The sequence below is a fragment of the Lepus europaeus genome, chromosome 10, assembly GCF_033115175.1.
Source record: "Lepus europaeus isolate LE1 chromosome 10, mLepTim1.pri, whole genome shotgun sequence".
Classification (NCBI taxonomy): domain Eukaryota; kingdom Metazoa; phylum Chordata; class Mammalia; order Lagomorpha; family Leporidae; genus Lepus; species Lepus europaeus.
Window position 1 is genome coordinate 16,057,632 of NC_084836.1, and position 19,369 is coordinate 16,077,000.

General features: G+C 45.3%; 1 protein-coding gene across 1 annotated transcript in view; it reads left to right on the plus strand.

Moving 5' to 3' along the window:
* Window positions 1-19,369, plus strand: part of ALDH1L2 (aldehyde dehydrogenase 1 family member L2) — a 60,770-nt gene that overhangs the window by 36,328 nt on the left and 5,073 nt on the right. Inside the window, exons 14-22 of the mRNA XM_062202986.1 lie at window positions 1,215-1,285; window positions 1,366-1,471; window positions 5,776-5,863; window positions 6,338-6,431; window positions 7,591-7,690; window positions 9,972-10,070; window positions 11,106-11,271; window positions 14,893-14,998; window positions 18,509-18,708. Of these exons, the coding sequence (XP_062058970.1) occupies window positions 1,215-1,285; window positions 1,366-1,471; window positions 5,776-5,863; window positions 6,338-6,431; window positions 7,591-7,690; window positions 9,972-10,070; window positions 11,106-11,271; window positions 14,893-14,998; window positions 18,509-18,708 (1,030 nt within the window). The remainder of the gene's footprint in view (window positions 1-1,214; window positions 1,286-1,365; window positions 1,472-5,775; window positions 5,864-6,337; window positions 6,432-7,590; window positions 7,691-9,971; window positions 10,071-11,105; window positions 11,272-14,892; window positions 14,999-18,508; window positions 18,709-19,369) is intronic.

Sequence of the window (19,369 nt, forward strand, 5' to 3'; positions counted from 1 at the left end):
CCGCATGATAGCTGCTGCAGTTTCAGTTATCACAACCAAATTCCCAGCAGCAAGATGGAGGAAGCGGGAATGGAGAGAAGGGCTACCGGGCTTTAAAGAGGTTCTCCCTCTCCCGGGGCTGAGTGCCTGGATTTCCCACAGGCCCTGTCCATCTGCTAAGGAGACTGGGACACAGGATTTCTATCAGGGTGCATTGCTGCCACTGATCTTAATACAAAGTCAAGTGCGTCCAAGTGCCAATCACCAGCTGAAATGCTATCTCTAAGCCTTACTCTCTTCATCTGTAAAATGGTCACAATAATACATACCTTGCAAGTTAAGGGGATTGAAGACAAGTGTTGATAGATTACCAAATTAGACAAGTCTGCAACATGATGAGCCTTGCATATAAATGAGGTTTTTTTTTTTTTTTAAATTGTTCAGGCACAAAGTCATGCATATGTGGGTATTTAGTAACGGTGGTTCAGGTCCAACCCTGACCCTGATTCTGAAATCCAAATATCTCCGAAACCCCAAAATTGATTTGTTTGATTGGCTCAAACTCATCTGGTGCCAAACCCTGACCTTGAATGAAAATGAATCTATTGATGATCTTTATTTCTTCCTGTCACTTATTTACCTCACTTCCACGAGGTCCAAAGGCAGGCAGGCAGGCAGGCAAGGCTAGTGGGTGAGACGGCCGCCAAGCCATCCCTAGCACTCTGTGACCCGCTCACTAAAGGCTGTCTCCTGGCCTCCTGACAACACTGAAGTGCCAGCCATCCCAGCATCCTTCTGAGCAGACAGAAGGAAGAAGCAAGCTGCGAGAGAGGAGGGGAGGGTAAAGAGCGCTTGTCTGAGCCGAGTCAGCCCACTTACGGAGCATTCCTCTTGCGATGCCCTCGGCTTTCACCTGACATCCACCAGCCCTCTCTGTTACAGACACTGGGGATCACATTTTATCTGGGCACCTTGCTTATTAAGATAGGGATTCTGTTCATAAGGAGAGGAGAGAGTGGACATTAAGCAGGCAATTAACATTCTCTGCCACACCAACAAGTTGGGAATGGGTGGTGACTAAATGAGTATTGTGTTTGTTCATGGATATTTTTTTTATAAATCAAACACATCTTTTTCTTATCAGCTAAGAAAAAACAAGGGCAGAAAATGGACTTTGAGGTTAAATGTCCTAGTCTAAATGAATAAAATCAGGATCAACGTTTTTTATTCTTTAGGGTTCTACCATTCCAATCAACCAGGCCCGTCCAAATCGCAATCTGACCTTCACCAAGAAGGAGCCACTTGGGTAAGACAACAAGGGGCTTCTGAGCGACTCACAGGTTGTTCACTCGAGACCACCAAGGATGTCGATTTGTCCCCCTGCAGGGTCTGTGCCATTATCATTCCCTGGAACTACCCACTGATGATGCTGGCATGGAAAAGTGCTGCGTGCCTGGCAGCAGGCAACACCTTGGTGCTCAAGCCGGCACAGGTACGATGCCAAGGGCCAGGTTTACAGTCACCTGCTCTCCTAGACACTTAAAACAGAGCCATAGCTTTATACGCAGAACAGCTGGAAGCAAAAATGGGGTTGCAGATTATGAGATCTTTTCATATTCCACAGTCAACTTCTCACCTGAGTACATGTTCATCCTTAATAACTACCTAGTGCTGTTTACCCTGGCCATTAAAATGCCACTTGGGATGCCCACATCTCATAGTGGAGTGCCTGGGTTCAGGTCTCAGCACCACTCCACAATCCAGCTTCTTGGTGATGTACACCTGGGAGGCAGCAGGTGATGGCTCAAATACTTGGGTTCCTACCACCTACATGGGAGATCCATGTGGAGTTAGAGGCTCCCACCCTGGATGTTGTGGACATTTGGAGAGTATACCAGAGAATAGGAGATCTCTCTCTCTCTCTCTCTCTCTCTCCCTTCAAATAAATAAAAAAATTTAAAATATAAAAAGTTTTAAATAATTTCATTAAAATACGTATACATTCGAAAATTTTGAAATGCATATGTCTTAAGAGAAGTAAATAGGCAAAAGCTGTCATTACGCCCCAGCCAATCAGTTTAATTCCCTAGAGGCAGCCAATATAATTAATGGTTTATTTATTACTTTCTTAGTTCTTCCAGAGAAAATAATCTGCATCTACAGTCACGTACATATAAACAAGGGGGCTTCAAAAAGTTTTCTGGAAAATGAAATTAAAAGATGATTCAAGGGATAAATGTTTGGCCTAGTGGTTGAGATGCTAGTTCAGACACCCATTTCCCATCTGGGATAGCTTGGGTTGGATGCTTGCCCCTGGCTCCTGATTCCAGCTGCCAGCTACTGCAGACCCTGAGAGACAGGCAAGACCCTGAGAGACAGGCAGCAAGTGCTGACTCGAGTACTTGGGTCCCTAACACCCATTTGAGACAACTGGATTGAGTTTCTGGCTCCCATATGAGACAACTGGATTGAGATTCTGGCTCCCAGCTTTGGCCTGGTCCAGCCCTGGTCATTTTGGGTATTTGGTGAGAACCAGTAGATGGGAGCTCACTCACTCTCTCTCTCTCTCTGCCTCTCAAATAAATAAATAAATGCAAATTTTCCATGAATATTTATAGTTGTATATATTCATATTTAAACAAAAATCTACATATGAGTATATAGTTTTTAACCCATTAAAAAACCCAGTGAGGAGGGAGAGGGAAACAAGATGAATAAGTTCTAGAAATCTGCTGTACAAAGTTGTGCCTATTATTAACAATATTATATTCTATGCTTAAAAATTTAAAAGAATAATATCATGGTAAGTGTACTTACCACAATAAAATCAAATTTAAAAACACACCAGTAGAGTTCTATGCATACTTACCAAGGCAATTCTTATTTTAAAAATTTCCTTTTTATTTAACAGTATTCTATAGACAGACAATATCCTGTACTATTTCAGTTTCCAAGAACACATTTTATTTCATTAATCCATATTAAGATCTGAATCTTTAGATTTTTCCACCTATTCTGAGTCTAAACTGCGCTGCAGTTCATGACCTTGTAAACACGTCATCCTGCACATGGGCAAGCACATTTATGGGGCATGTTGCTAGTAGCAGAATCATTTAGCTAGAAGACACATGTACCTGTGTCATCGACAGGCACAAGTCCTTCCAAGGAGTTGTGCTAATGCCCCAGCGCTGTCGAAGAGTGCTGGACAGCAGCCCCTCCGCAGCACCACCCATGAAATGGCAAGAGGCAGACCCAGGGCGGAGAGGAGGCAATTTCTAGCCAAGTGTCTTCAAATGAAAAGTCATGTTATCTGGGCTCTGTTGGTCAAGATTCTGTTTTGACTGGCCCAGGCTGGAGCACAGTACTGGCGCTGCTTCAGAATTTCACATTTGTTTCTGTGGTGCAGCCAGGGTGAAGAGCCAGCAGCTGGTCCCCAGCGAGAGTGCTCAGCACTGAAGAATGTGAACGAGCCTAATGATGTCCCCAAACACCAGAAACTTTTATTGAGGGCATAGATCAGCGCCTGACACTGTGGAAATGAGGCTGGCTCTGTCTGTGATTGAAAAGTGATTGACAGCTTACTCATGGGTCATGCTAATTCTGAGAATTAGCGACCCAGAGTTGCCATCATTGTATTAGAATGATTGTTTTAATTTTATTGGCAATATTGTACAGTGATGGTATTTAATCATCCAGATGGGCTTTAGGTATTCAAGCCGTGTGTGAACAGGACTGAATATAGATGGTTCTTCCCCCTTTTTTAAAAAAAAATAATTAATTGAAAGAGAGACAGATAGACCTTTCACCCCTACAAAACCTACAATAGCCAGGGCAGGGCCAGACCAAAGTTGGAATCTGGGAACCTAATCCATGTCTCCCATGCAGGTGGCAGGCACCTAAACACTTGAGCCATCATCTGCTGCCCCCCAGGGTGAGCATTAGCAGGAAGCTGGATCGAAAGCAGAGTCAGGACTTGAACTCAGGCACTCTGATATGGGATGCGGTGTCTTAAGAGCTAGACCAAACACCCTGCCCTAGTGTTTGACATCTGTGCAAATTCTTTGGTGGCCACTTACCCATTTTATGAAAGTTGGTTTGCTTAACTAACTATCTGAGGGTACTTCAAAAAGTTCATGGACGGTAGAATAAAAAGATCAGGTTTGGTGTTTTTTTTGTTTTTGTTTTTGGTATTTTTGACAAAAAAAAATTTTAAACAAGAGTTCTTCCAAAAGTTCATGGAAAATGTGTGCTATGAAAAACTATGCATGGATTTCCAAATTTCTTTTCATCAAAATAAACTTATTATTTAGTTCCATTTTTCCATGAACACTTTGCTCTCCCCTTACATTGAGTCTGTGACTCAATGTAACCACATTCCCTGGCAATGTTCTGAAAAGAGTTGAGGCTGTCAGGACACCACTGCCACCCCCTAGCCCCTGGGGAGCTCCAGTTCTGCGCTGGGACACAGCACAGACCCTGTGACCGAGCTTCAGACAGAGCGTGCCTTTGCCCACCACAGAACGGATGTGAATTATGTACGTATACTTTATTTCTAATCCAAAATGTCACTCAAAATACATAAATAGAAAGTCCACAATTCGCTCTTCACACCTCGATGGATCTTGCACACTGCATTTATTTAGGGACCAAGCATACTGACGAAGTACTAATTTAAGACTGAATTAGCATTGGTTTGTAGAGCATGAAAGTATGATTTCATTGTGCTTCTGAGACATGTGCTACTATAACAGACGTTCAAGTCAGCTCCACTGTATGCCCCTTTTTGTATAAGAAGGGGAAATAAGAAAATATGGTTTTGCTCGTTTGGACAAAACGAAATACCAAGAAGGGAAAACCAGAGACTAATGAGATTGATCATCTGTTATGGGAATGAGTATCTCAATTTTTATTCTAGGTTTTCACCCACAGAGATAAGAATTCTAAGCAGAGGCATTAGTAAGGTGCATACGTGAGGGCGGGATTTATGTAAGAGAGCGAGTGTGCATTCGTACAACAGTGGGCAACCACACGTGGAGAGAGGCCAGAGACTTGCCTAGGAGAAGAGAGCATGGGAAGAGACCAGAGAAGGACCCATAAGCAAGGTCCAGAAACCAAAAATCAAAGGAGGCGTCCTCACATGTAACAGTCACCTCACTGCACTGCCCTAGCTGAACATACATGTGGATTGGCGTCTGGACGGGGGTTAGTGTGGGGGAGGTTTTCTGGGAGTTTCATGGCACCTCCACATGGCCATCACAGCATCTCCACCTTCCTGGTCCTGGATGAGACACAGGTGCATCATGGGAAAGTGGGCATACTGGATTGACAGGTAAGGGGTGGAGTTATAGTGCAGGGCTAGAGGCAGAAATGATTAGGAATATCTTCCAGCTCACCTATCTGTTCTACCTGCCTATTCCCCCCATCACATCCACAGGACAATGGGGGACAGGTTGGAAAGGAAGGTGAGAGAATCCTACTTGTGTATAGTCCTGAGTTTCCCATACTCAGTGACCACAAAGAAATGTCACCAACACCCGTGTGTATGTGTATGTGTGTGTGTGTGTGTGCTAAGATGTTAACATTTGAGGAATTTGAGAGAAAGGATATGAAGAAGTCTTTGTACTTTTTTTTTTTTTGCAAATTTGCTGTAAGTTTGAAATGAAAGTAAGTAAAATAAACATTGTTGAATACAATGTAGAATAAACATGAGCTTTCCTACAGCCAACAAGGAAAGCGGGTGCAGGTCTAGGACGGGCCAGAGTCTGAAGAAGGTAACTGCTGTCTGCTCCTGTTCAGGTCACGCCCTTGACCGCCCTGAAGTTCGCAGAGCTGTCCGTGAAAGCAGGCTTCCCGAAGGGGGTGATCAACATCATCCCGGGCTCAGGTATGCCCTCCACTGACCCACTTTGCTATACCCAGGAGCGGTCCAGGGGCCGCTGAGTGGCTGCTTTCCCAGGTGAGTGGGAATTCAGTGGAGCTGTGAATTACAACTACATTACAACTAAATACACGTCACCAAACAGGATCAGTGTCCGTACCATGTGCTGACATCTACAATTGGAACTGCCTGGCTGGGTGGGTGCGTCGGGGGAGGTCACCAACATCGTCACACTGCCCTGAGGGGCTCCATCTCAGTGTTCAAAAACTTTGAACAACCAAGCCTTACCCATTCCTATGGGGGTGTGGGTGGCTCACACTGTATAGCGGACATTATTTTAGATTTTGATCAATTGGTAATTAATACAGAGAATGTCAAACTTAGATTTTAATGAAAGCTTAGGCATTGAGTTCAGTGAGTTCAAACCCATGCTCCGCATGGGAACCTGCGTAATCCGGGTTTTATTCCTTGATTCCCCAGGCGGTATAGCAGGACAGCGTCTCTCAGAGCATCCTGATATCCGTAAACTCGGCTTCACTGGCTCCACTCTGATTGGCAAGCAGATCATGAAGAGGTACTGATTTTGTTCTCTCAATTTGGGACCAATTCTGTTAAACCAGGCTTCTGTTTTCATTTAAATAAAGAACTTTTGGAGTGAAGGGGTGGGAGGGAGACACATCAAATTTAGTCCAGAAACCTACTTAGCACTGTCATATTGAAATACTTGAATACAATAAAAGACCTTCCAAAGGGCTGAAGCCCACAGGCAATAAAACCAGACTTAAGCTGAAATTCCCCATGCTACCAGCAGCTTTAACAGGTGAGCACCAAACAGTGTCTGCACTAAAGCTGTGGCCTCAAATTGTTGTGGAGCACCAGAACCTGAAAAGATAAATTGTCTTCTATATGACAAGTCTGGATTATTTATAAAATAGGTTCCCAAAAGGCAGGAATTTTAGTTTCTTTTTTTAAAAATTACCCACAGTCTGAATGTCCAAAAGAAGGCAACAGTTAAAGTATGCCAACAAATGGAGCACTGGTCGTGTCCATGGAGAATTTTTACTAAGAGTAAAAAGTGTGCCAACAATGATACATGGAATGAAATATAAGGTATAAAATTGCGCATATTGGATGACCCCAACTTTGTCAAACAAGGCGAGAGCAATGGTAGGATGTAGAGCAGAAATAAGCCTATCAAAATGATAAGAACATGATAAGAACAATGGCCATTAAGCCGGAGAATAGAATTCTGTGATTTTTTTTTTCTTAAGTCTACACTTTTGGGGGTTAATTTTTAAAATATTTTAAATTAGAATATTTTAAGAAGAGGGAAACAAATAACGTATTTTTGAGAATTTGTATTTTCCCCCAAATGTTCCAGCAGTCTGGTTAGAGGCTGAATTCCTTGCCAGGCCTTTGTGTCACCAAAATTCCTAAAGAATGTGAATGTAACTATGAGATGCTATCAGGATTTGACCACAGAAGTTTCCAGAACTTTTATTACGGAAAATGCCCGATTTGTACAAAGCTCACAGAAAAGCGTAATGAGCTCCATGTGCTTGTCACCCAGCTGCAACAGTGATCGCCATTGTGCCCCGCGTGCCTTGTCCTGGAGCGTGTTTCCTAATGCTCTGCGGCTCAGTGATGTTTTCCATGCCAAGCGGTTACTTTTGGTTAAAAATGCAAGACAGACAGAGCCACTCAGTGCTCGTGTCCCATTTATTTTGCTCTAGCTGTGCTGTGAGCAACTTGAAGAAAGTGTCCCTTGAACTCGGCGGCAAATCTCCACTTATAATATTCAACGACTGTGAACTTGACAAGGCCGTGCGAATGGTGAGAGGGGGTCAGATCCAAGGGAATGGGCCAGGGGTCTGACGATGACATCTGGCTCTGTGTAGCCTAAGTGGAAAGCATCCTGTTGATGCTTACCTTTGGGAATACTCAGAGCACTAAATCTCTTAAAAATGACGCCTTTCTAATTTACCACATCAAAGTGTTTTTGAAACAGAATATAAGTCAGAGCCATATAGCTCAAGAGCTTTCTGGCGGGGTTTCATGTCTCCCTCAACCTCTGCTCCCTAACACCTCACCCTGCCAGCTGGAACAGCTCTACTTCTATCTGTTTCTACAAATCGCACTCTGGTGAGACTTTTAGACACAACACAGGGTTCCATATTAAAAGGTACTTGGCCCCATCAATCCCCTGGTTTTCACAACGTGGCTTTTGTAAGATATTACCATGGAGAAAGCTGAGTGGAAGGGACACAGGAACTCATTCCATTTTTGTAATACCTTGTGATTTTTAAACTACTTCAGAATATAAAAACGTATTTTGAAGTAAAATTTTTTTTTAAGATTTATTTATTTTATTTGAAAGGCAGAGTTACAGAGAGAGAAGAGCCCCCCCCACACACACACACACAGAGAGAGAGAGAGAGAGATTTTCTGTCTGCTAGTTCACTCCCCAGATGGAGACCACGGCCATGGCTGGGCCAGACTGAAGCCAGGAGCCTGGAACTTCATCCAGATCTCCCACATGGGTGGGAGGCCAACTACTTGGGTCATCCTCCACTGCTTCCCCTGGAGCATCAGTAGGGAGTTGGATGAGAAGTGGAGCAGCCAGGACTCGAGCAGTGCCCATATGTGTTGCCAGCGTTGCAGGTGGAGCATTGCCAGTGTTGCAGGTCCCCCTGCAGAGCAATGCTGGCCCTCTGAAGTAAGAGTTAAATGGTAAAAAAAAAAAAGGCTGCATTGGCCTTGTCTGCAGTTTCCATTTCTGAGCCCTGGCTGTGTTTAGCTTCCTTATGACAGTGCTTGATATTCAGATCATTGTGGTTCTGTGCAATCTTCTAGCCTGTGCACGGACCAGGACCTGTTCACCAGGCCCCTTGCCTGAAACCCTAATGAATGCCCACAGCCAACCCCATTGTACAAGGACCCCAAAGAGAATGGAGTGGTCTGGGAGTGAAGCCATCCCAAGTACTCCCCTGGGAAGGGGCTGGATCATGGCCTATCTGCAGGTTTCAGTGACAGACAACAGCTGGGTGCACAGGAGCTGATATTAAGGGTCAAGACTCCTGTGGGTTTCTGAGAGAAATCTTCCAGAACCTTCCAGAGAAAAGATTGAGGAACAGAAAATAAAGGGAAGGGAGATTTCCCTATACTGTTGTGTTGTCTGTTGTATTCTTAAAAGCACCAACCTCAACGTTAGTCTTCACTAGTATCTCCCACTCATGACTATGTAACATGAATACAAAGGACTGGCTAAATATCACTATGGATGAAACACCTGTAAGCATGGGAGAAATCTCAGAGGACCATTCTATTCCCAAATGGCAAGTCTGGCATTAGCCACACCATCAGACTCTACAGGAGAGGATGGGAACACATTTCTGCAACTCATCATTTTTAAGAACCTGAGTATAGGGGCCGGCACTGTGGCTCAGCAGGTAAAGCCAGCAACTGCAGTGCTGGTACCCCATATGGGCACCGGTTTGAATCCTGGCTGCTCCACTTCCAATTCAGCTCCCTACTGATGTGCCTGGGAAAGCAGCAGATGATGCTGCAAGTGCTTGGGCCCCTGCACCCACATGGGAGACCTGGAAGAAGCTCCTAGCTCCTGACTTTGGCCTGACCCAGTCCTGACCATTGTGGCCATTTGGGGAGTGAACCAGTGGATGCAAGAGCTCTCTGTTTCTCTCTGCCTCTCCCTCTCCGTAAGTCTTTCAAATAAATAAATCTTTAAAAAAAAAAACCTGAGTATACAGTGTGTGTGTGTGTGTATATATATATATATATATATATAAATATAAAAAAACCTAGTTTAGAGAAGTTTCCTGGAAGTGAATTAGAAACTATTTAGAAAGGGAAGACACACAAAACTATAAGTCTTCCCTAAAGATATGCTATGAGTATCTCCGACAAATAACAAAAGAAACAGAACTGATGATCTCCAAGTCCTTCTCGTCACTAACAAGATCAAGGGCTTTGCCTATGCTTTCTTGATGTGGTCAGCTGTCTTCCAATAACACCTAATCCTCTATGTGTGTGCAATTCTCTGACAGCCTTGACTTCTCAGATAACTGTAACCATCTTTGCTCCTCTGTTGCTGAAGGGCATGGGAGCAGTATTTTTCAACAAGGGCGAGAACTGTATTGCGGCTGGGCGGCTGTTTGTGGAAGAATCCATCCACGACGAATTTGTGACGAGAGTGGTAAGACATCTGCACACTCGCTCTAGGCGTTGAAGAGAAATAGCTTCTATTTTATTTTTTTAAAAGCTTCATTTATTTAAAAGGCAGGGGGAAGTGCTCCTATCCATTGATTTACTCCCCAAATATCTGTAAAAGCTTGCAGGAGCTAAGAACCCAAGCCAGGTCTTCCATTTGGGTGGCAGGAACCCAATGACTTGAGGCATCATCACAACCTCCAGAGTTAGCATTAGCAGGCAGCTGAAATTAGGGGCCAGAGGTGGACATCAAGCCCAAGTACACTGATGTGGGACATGGGCATCCTAACCAGCAGGTTAACTGCTAACCTGTCCCATAAGCCTATTTTTAAATTATATTTCCCCCATGAACTTTTTGAAGTACCCTTATATATGAAAATACCTGATAAAGTCTGCACCAGAGCAGTTAATTATCTAGGCATGGCAGTGAGTTTGCAGTATATGTGAGAGATACAGCTAGGATTTTGCAAATCTCTAAATTGATTCTGAGAGACACAGCACTCAATCCTTAGGAATCCCCGGTCTGCAGTTAACATGACAGCACTATCACTTCTTCCACTAAAATAACTAAGAACCCCCATAGCTTGACGACGGCTCTGTACATGTGAGAACGTTAACGTGGATTCTATGACTAAAAGACACTCTAGCGTACACTGTGTCATTATGTCATTAGGGAGGTAGTAGTACACATGAATTGGTTACATTTGCAGAACCAGCATCTAGCTTTTGTTCCTCCAGAGCCAATTTCTCACACTCCACCCCACTGAAACAGCAAAGGTGGTCCTTCTTCCTGAGGGTAGATACCAAGGAAATCAGACAAATAGGCATTAGAGTCACGTAACCTCTCTAGGCCTCAGTTTCTTCTTCTGTAAGATGGAAATAATAGCTGCCTACCTGCAGTGTGCTGCGAAGACTAATGACAATACATCTGTAATCGCCTTAGCACGATACCCACTCAGTCCACAGTATCCACTGTGATTATTAACAGTGAATTGTGTTTTGTGGACCGGGTAACACACAGGTGGAAGAAATTAAAAAGATGAAAATTGGTGATCCGCTGGACAGATCTACTGATCATGGGCCCCAGAACCATAAGGCCCACCTGGAAAAGCTGCTGCAGTATTGTGAGGCTGGAGTGAAAGAGGGGGCTACCCTGGTGTACGGAGGAAGACAAGTGCAAAGGCCAGGTAAGATCACCTCCGTGGGGGCTGAGTTGGATGGGTGATCACACTTCTCACCATGGCACTATCTGACCACAAAAGCCAACAGTGTCATTGATAACGTGTGCACAAGAATTAATTTCTGGGTCCTGCTTGGCTGCTTCTGCACAGGCACCGCGGTCAACCCCATGTTTGTGAGCCTTAGTTTCCGCCTATGTAAAATGAGATGCCCTGTGTCCACTCGGCTTTACAAGGCTGTGGAAGTCAAAGCAGCTGCAGTGGTAAGCGGCCCTGAGCTGGACAGTGAACCAGCGTAACGAGTGTTATGCAGGCACTGGCGGATGTGATGCTTGGCACTTTGAGATTTAATCTTAGCCAGCCAGAGAGATGCCCTCCTGCTATCTAAAGCAGAACCTGTTACCAAAATGTGTGAACAGCCCAGTGTCATGACACTTGTGCAGAGAGATTGTTTTTCAGAATGGGTACTTGGTGTCACGGTTAGAAGGCTAGTTAACACATCCGTGTCCCCAGCAGAGTGCCTGGCATTAACACCTGGCGCCAGCCCCTGGCTCCAGCTTCCTGCTGAAGCAGACCCTAGGAGGCAGCAGTGATGGCTCAGGTGACCGCGTCCCTGTCACCCATGTGGAAGACCTAGGTTGAGTTCCTGCCTCCCAGCTTCAGCCTGGCCAAGCCCCAGGTTAAAGTTATAAGCAGGGACCCGGTGTTTGCAATGTATACCAAAGCATCACTCCTGAGATGGCTGGCCATTGCAGGCATTTGCAGAGCGAGTCAGCACATGGGGGCTCGCTCTGTCTCTCCAGTACATTTATTTAAAAAAACTATTTTTTTTTTTTTACTTATTTGACAGGTAGGGTTAGACAGTGAGAGAGAGAGAGACAGAGAGAAAGGTCCTCCTTCTGTTGGTTCACCCCCCAAATGGCCGCTACGGCCAGCATGCTGCGCCAATCCGAAGCCAGGAGCCAGGCGTTTCCTCCTGGTCTCTCATGCAGGTACAGGGCCCAAGCACTTGGGCCATCCTCCACTGCACTCCCGGGCCATAGCAGAGAGCTGGCCTGGAAGAGGAGCAGCTGGGACTAGAACCCGGCGCCCATATGGGATGCCAGCGCCACAGGTGGAGGATTAACCAAGTGAGCCATGGCGCCGGCCCCTATTAAAAAATTACTTTTAAAAAAACTCCTCATTGGCCGGCGCTGTGGCTCAACAGGCTAATCCTCCGCTTTGTGGTGCTGGCACACCAGGTTCTAGTCCCAGTTGAGGCGCTGGATTCTGTCCCGGTTGCCCCTCTTCCAGGTCAGCTCTCTGCTGTGGCCCGGGAGTGCAGTGGAGGATGGCCCAAGTGCTTGGGCCCTGCACCCACATGGGAGACCAGGAGAAGCACCAGGCTCCTGGCTTCGGATCAGCGCGGTGTGCCGGTCGTGCTGCGGCGGCCGCGGTGGCCATTGGAGGGTGAACCAAAGGAAGACCTTTCTCTCTGTCTCTCTCTCACTGTCCACTCTGCCTGTCAAAAATTTTTAAAAAGGCCAGCGCCGTGGCTCAACAGGCTAATCCTCCGCCTTGCGGCGCCGGCACACCAGGTTCTAGTCCCGGTTGGGGCGCCGGATTCTATCCCGGTTGCCCCTCTTCCAGGCCAGCTCTCTGCTATGGCCCGGGAAGGCAGTGGAGGATGGCCCAAGTCCTTGGGCCCTGCACCCGCATGGGAGACCAGGAGAAGCACCTGGCTCCTGCCTTCGGATCAGCGTGATGCGCCGGCCGCAGCGGCCATTGGAGGGTGAACCAACGGCAAAAAGGAAGACCTTTCTCTCTGTCTCTCTCTCTCTCACTATCCACTCTGCCTGTCAAACAAAACAAAACAAAACAAAACAAAAAACAAACTCCTCATTTTCATTATTGTAGGTGGTTGTACACCAAACCAACCTCACTCCATGTATTGGTAATCAGAAGAGGAAACATTTGTCTTGCTGTTTCCTGTATGAACTGAATTTCTGAGTAACTGTCTAGCTGATAGAGGAGACTGTCTTTTACAGAAGCTGCTTCACTACTTCATATAGAAAAACAGAAGAGGCCAGTGCCGCAGCTCACTAGGCTAATCCTCCGCCTGCAGCGCTGGCACACCAGGTTCTAGTCCCGGTTGGGGCGCCGTATTCTGTCCTGGTTGTTCCTCTTCCAGTCCAGCTCTCTGTTGTGGCCCAGGAGTGCAGTGGAGGATGGCCCAAGTGCTTAGGCCCTGCACCTGCATGGGAGACCAGGAGGAAACGCCTGGCTCCTGGCTTCGGATTGGCGCAGCATGCTGGCCGTAGCGGCCATTTGGGGGGTGAACCAACAGAAGGAAGACCTTTCTCTTTGTCTCTCTCTCTCTTACTGTCTAACTCTGCCTGTCAAAAAAAAAAAAAATAAAGAAAGAAAGAAAGAAAAAAAAAAGAAAAACAGAATAGAATAGAAAAAAGTCAGCATTTTTATCCTGTAATTAATGAAATCATGGATTCAGGTATTGTCTGTCCATGAAGGCTGAAGCTATTAAGTGCAAGGTTGGCAGGGGCCTGGTATTTGCCATGTACACACTGTCACCCCTAAGGCTGTACACTAGCTGTGAAGGGCAAACACAGCTTTGCAATGGAGGGGTCAGGCTGCCACCGCCTGAAACCTCTGGTCAAGTTGAGCATCTGTGACAGGGGGACAACTGGATACTGTGTGTCCCCTGATGGGATACACCATGGGATGTGCACTGTGACCTGGGAAGTGTTCTTGCCAACAAAGCCTAATCCAAATCTACTTGTACCTGTGAGCCAAAGGTTCCATGTACCAGAAATAGAGAGGGCAGAGAGGAAGGGAATGTTCTTATTCATTGGGTATGGAGTTTTGGTTTTATAAGCGGGAATGTGTTCTGGAAATGGATCATGGTGAAGGTTGCACACATGCTTGATTATCCTGACTGTACAATTAAAAATGTTGAAGAGGGTAAATTTTGTATTTTCCCACAATTTAAAATTCGGGTGGAGAGAGAGAGAGGAGAGAAACACATGATATCGAGAAACTCAAATTATCCAAAGGAAGCAATGACAAATCTAAAATGTGGGATATTTCAAGGGATCACTGACCTTTAACAAGCCAATGGCATTAAAAACAGGGGGAAGACAAAAGGAGGAGCTGTCTTAAGTTAAAAGACACTCAAGAAATCTAACAGCCAAATGCAATGTGCAGAATTTATTTGAATCCTAAATCAAACAAATCAACAGAAAAAAGGATTGTTCCAGATGAGAGAAACTGAAATACAAAGTATGAACAATGAGTGAGCATTAATTTTGAGGTTTGATACTGTGTCGTAGTTATGTAAGAAAGTGTCCTTATTTTTTTTACAGACTTGTACTGAAATACTTGAGAGTGAAAATTACACCTGGATCTTACTTGATGAATATTTATTTTACTATTTATTGTATTACCTATTTTAATGTATATTTGAAATATTCATAAAAGCATTAAAAATAAGAACTAACACCAAATAGAGAAATGAAGCTCTTTTTGGTTTTACTGAGACAGAGGGAAAGAAATTATAATGTAATTGAATTGAGATGTAATATGAATTGAAAATGGCCTCACCTATAGTAGAGATTCTTTTCTTCTTTCCAAAAGGCTTTTTTATGGAACCAACTGTGTTCACAGACGTGGAAGATCACATGTACCTTGCCAAAGAGGAGTCCTTTGGACCTATTATGGTCATTTCTAAATTCCAAAATGGGTATGTTCTTTGGATGCAATTTAACTTGATTTTTATTGGCTATATTTTCCCTCTCTGCCATTGTGCTACCTACAGAACATGAAATCAGTGAACGTTTAATTCTCTATCATAAAAACAATTAAGTAATTAGGAAAGTATGCTTTTCCTAACAACCATTGGAGATCATAAAGTACTTTGCCTGTAGCCTAAATTAACGGTTGATGTAATGGGATTTTATCTGATTAAATTTTAGTTTTAATAGAGTTGGCAGTGGAAATGTGTAGAACAAGGTAAATGACTGCAAAATATCAGAATGAGAGTTCACATTTACATCCCTGCTGATGGGAGCATCTGTGGAATTTTATGTCGCCCAAAATAATGCTGCTGTTATCAGGGACTGAGCCGGAGAAAGCCTGACCCTCACCTTCTCATAGGAACGTTTGCCATCACCACAGAGTCAAAATGCTGGCTACTCTACGTTAAACTTCCCACAGTATGTGGCATGTCAAGGAGAGCCACTCAGTAATGGAGCTCACAAAACAGCATGCAATACGATGGCGTCTCTTGGTACACACATAGTGATTCAGAATGACAGGTTTGCTTCAACCAATGAACAGTTGAAGAATAGAAACCAAATGTGGAGTTCAGAGGGCTTCTTTGTCTTTGACAGACATACTCATATTGTAAGAGACTTTGGGGGATGCTAGGTTGGAGTAGGAAGCCTTTGAAATACAGATCCAATTATATCTGCTGTGCCCTCTTTTCCACTATAAATTCCCCTGTATAGGATTGTCTTAGTGTGGAGCATGCAGACCTCGGAGGCTACATTTGGGGGACTTAAATGTGGCTAAGTCACAGTCCCTGCCCTCAAGAAGCTTACCCTCCAGTGGGGGAGACAGATATGGCGATGGGCAATTGGTCCACAGAGCACCAGAGGCCAGCAGGATGGTGCAGGAGAGAGAATATGCCTTCTGCCCTCTCACCTGCAAGAGCAGCCTGGTTACTGAACCACTCTGTGACTCAGTTTACTTTTAGAATCAGGTTAATAACAGTATAGTGCTTTGGGGGTCATTCTGAGGATAAAATAAGTCAAATGCTTGCTTATCATAATAAGCAAATATATATATTATACACACACACACTGCGCTGGGAGGAATCTGTGCCCCTGACTGTAGCTGATTTACACTGAGCATTTACTGTGTTCCAGGCACTATTAGCTCAAGTGGCCACTATGCTCACTGTAAATCCAGAAGTAAACCACGTGCTACCAAGCTACAGCATCTCAACAGTGCTCAGTGAGAAAGGGCAGAAGCCACCTTTGTGCCACTAGTCCAGTCTATAAATAATCTGGGTCCATTCCAGATACGATGCATCAGGAAGGGTGAACGTCTCAGTTCTCTCTGAGTTAGGTTCCAAATTTCATGGGCAAGTTTGAAATTGTGAATAGTCAACATGACCTTTAAAAGACCCTTTGGGAGGCTCCATGTTGAAACCTGTGTGGTCTCTCAGTGAACTGAACAGAGCTGATTTTTGCCCTCCACTTTGGGAATATCCTGTTTCTTTGCTGGAGCAGCAGATGAAATAGCTGGCTTGCATTTCCTGGACATGTTGCATGCATTTTTTAAGCATGAAGAGCAGTTCAGAAAGGTGAGATACACCATGACAGGCAGGTGGGCGCTGGACTCAAGGGAGAGAGGAACAGGCTCATGTCTCTACTTGTTTGGCCATTTACATACTGTTGGCCCTACATATCCTCGGGTTCCATGTTTGTGGATCCAGCCAATTCAGATCGAAAATACTGTTTTAATTGCATCTGTACTGAACACATACAGATAGTCTTGTCATTATTCTCTAAACAATATAGCATGACTGGGGCCGGTGCCGTGGCTCACTTGGCTAATCCTCTGCCTGCGTGCCAGCATCCCATATTGGCACCGGGTTCTAGTCCCAGCTGCTCCTCTTCCAGTCTAGCTCTCTGCTGTGGCCCGGGAAGGCAGTGGAGGATGGCCCAGGTGATTGGGCACCTGCACCTGTGTGGGAGCCCAGGAGGAAGTACCTGGCTCCTGGCTTCGGATTGGCGCAGTGCTGGCTGTAGCGGCCATTTGGGGGGGTGAACCAACGGAAGGAAGACCTTTCTCTCTGTCTACCTGTCAAATAAGTAAAAAAACAAAACAAAAACAACAAAAAAAAGTATGACTAATTTCACTCATAGCATTTACATCACACTAGAGATGATTTAAAGTGCATGGGAGTACTGTGTAGGTTACATACAAATAGTGCAGCATTTTATTTAAGGGATTTGAGCATCCGTGGACATTGATTTCTGAAGGATGCTGGTCCTGGATCCAATCCCCTAAGGATACTGAGTGACAACTGTACACTGAGTCAAAAGGGAGGGAAGCCACCAGACTTATGTAAGGGGTCACTTTATTCTCCTTTGATTGAATAAGCATTGTAACTGAAATCACTCTCATCGGATGATGTGACACTATGGGATAAGTAATAGACATTATCCCTGCCCTGGGGGAGCTTCTGGCCTCCAGCTTAGGAAGGGTGAGCCACAACACACATGACACAGGGCCAAAGAGCCTACTCTACTACACAGGACACAGGGCCAAAGAGCCTACTCCACACACATGACACAGGGCCAGAGAGCCTACTCCACACACATGACACAGGGCCAGAGAGCCTACTCCACACACATGACACAGGGCCAGAGAGCCTACTCCACACACATGACACAGGGCCAGAGAGCCCACTCCACACACATGCCACAGGGCCAAAGAGCCCACTCCATACACATGCCACAGGGCCAAAGAGCCTAATCCACACACATGACACAGGCCAAAGAGCCTACTCCACACACATGCCACAGTGCCAGAGAGCCTACTCCACACACATGACACAGGGCCAAAGAGCCTACTCCACAAAACCCTGCACTGGGAGCGTTTCCTGGGTTCCAGGCTCTCTCACTGCACCCTCACCACAAGCAGACACTTCCCTTTACAATTGTGTTCATGTTTCACAAGAAGAAACGAAGGCATGGAGAGATGAAGTCATGTGTCCCAGGTCACCCAGACAGCCTGGCTGCAGAACCCTCTCCCTGGGCCCCACACTTGGGCAGTGTCCACTGCAGGACTGGCAGGTTCTGGAAAGGATTCAGGGTAGGCACTGAACAGTGTGTGCAAATGCTGGAGACGGCAGGAAATAGAGGATGTTTGAGAATCTAGAAGTGGAACCCAAGGGAGAGGGGTGAGGGTGGGAAGGCCATGAACAAGAACCCCTGGAGAAGATCAAAACGATGACTTGGGATCAGATTCCAAAAGGCGTTGCAATGTATATGACAAATATAATACTAGAGTTGAATATTTATTGGGGCTTTCTTTCGAGGTGAGCCTGGGATATTTCATTTATAAAATTTTAAGCAGGTAGCAGTGATGTTTTCCTGTCTCTAGCACAGAGAGGATGAAAGGAAATTGGTTTCACTTTACATTGAGTGAAGTTTTATGTCTTCCTAAAATCACTGTGCAGGGACATCGACGGAGTGCTGCAGCGAGCCAACAACACCGAGTACGGCTTGGCCTCCGGGGTGTTCACAAGAGACATAAACAAAGCCATGTATGTGAGTGAGAAACTAGAAGCGGGAACTGTCTTTATCAACACATACAACAAGACCGACGTGGCGGCCCCGTTTGGGGGAGTTAAGCAATCTGGCTTCGGAAAAGACCTGGGTACGGCTCTACTTTTATCCTGCGCTGTCCCTTTGTTGCCTGGCTCGTGTGTGGCATGCAGCATGCGTGTTCTGCTTGGAAAGGCGAGTCCTACACGGGAGTTACATCTGGAATGACAGGGCTATCGATTCGTTAAATGTGAAACATTTTAATTGACTCTAACACAGAAAAGCAAATTGTGAGCAAATAAATGTGTTTCTCTGCAAAAACAAGATTCACGTAGAAAGGCAAAAGAGACGGATGATATATTTGAGCTAAAATCTGTTTGAGTTTTCACCAACATTCAGCATGAACTGGGTTGTTTTTTTGGGACTAAACAGAACCAAGAAAGAGAAATGAGTGGAGGGCTGTGACCATCATGTAGCCATGAGTAAGCCCCGTCTCTGACCTGCTGGTGGTCTTTTAGGATCGACCCTCCTGACTAACAACTCGTGATTTACAGTTTGTGATGCCCCTAAGTGTAAGTCACCATGAGCAGCGACCCTTTCACCTCTAAGGCAGTAGCTGACTTTGAACACTAACTGCCAGGGCGCTAAGGGGCACAGAAGGTAAAGCTGGCATCCTGTGTGGCCACCAGTTTGAGGCCTGGCTGTTCCACTTCTGATCCAGCTCCCTGCTAATGTGCCTGGGAAAGCAGTGGAAGATGGTCCAACTGCTTGGT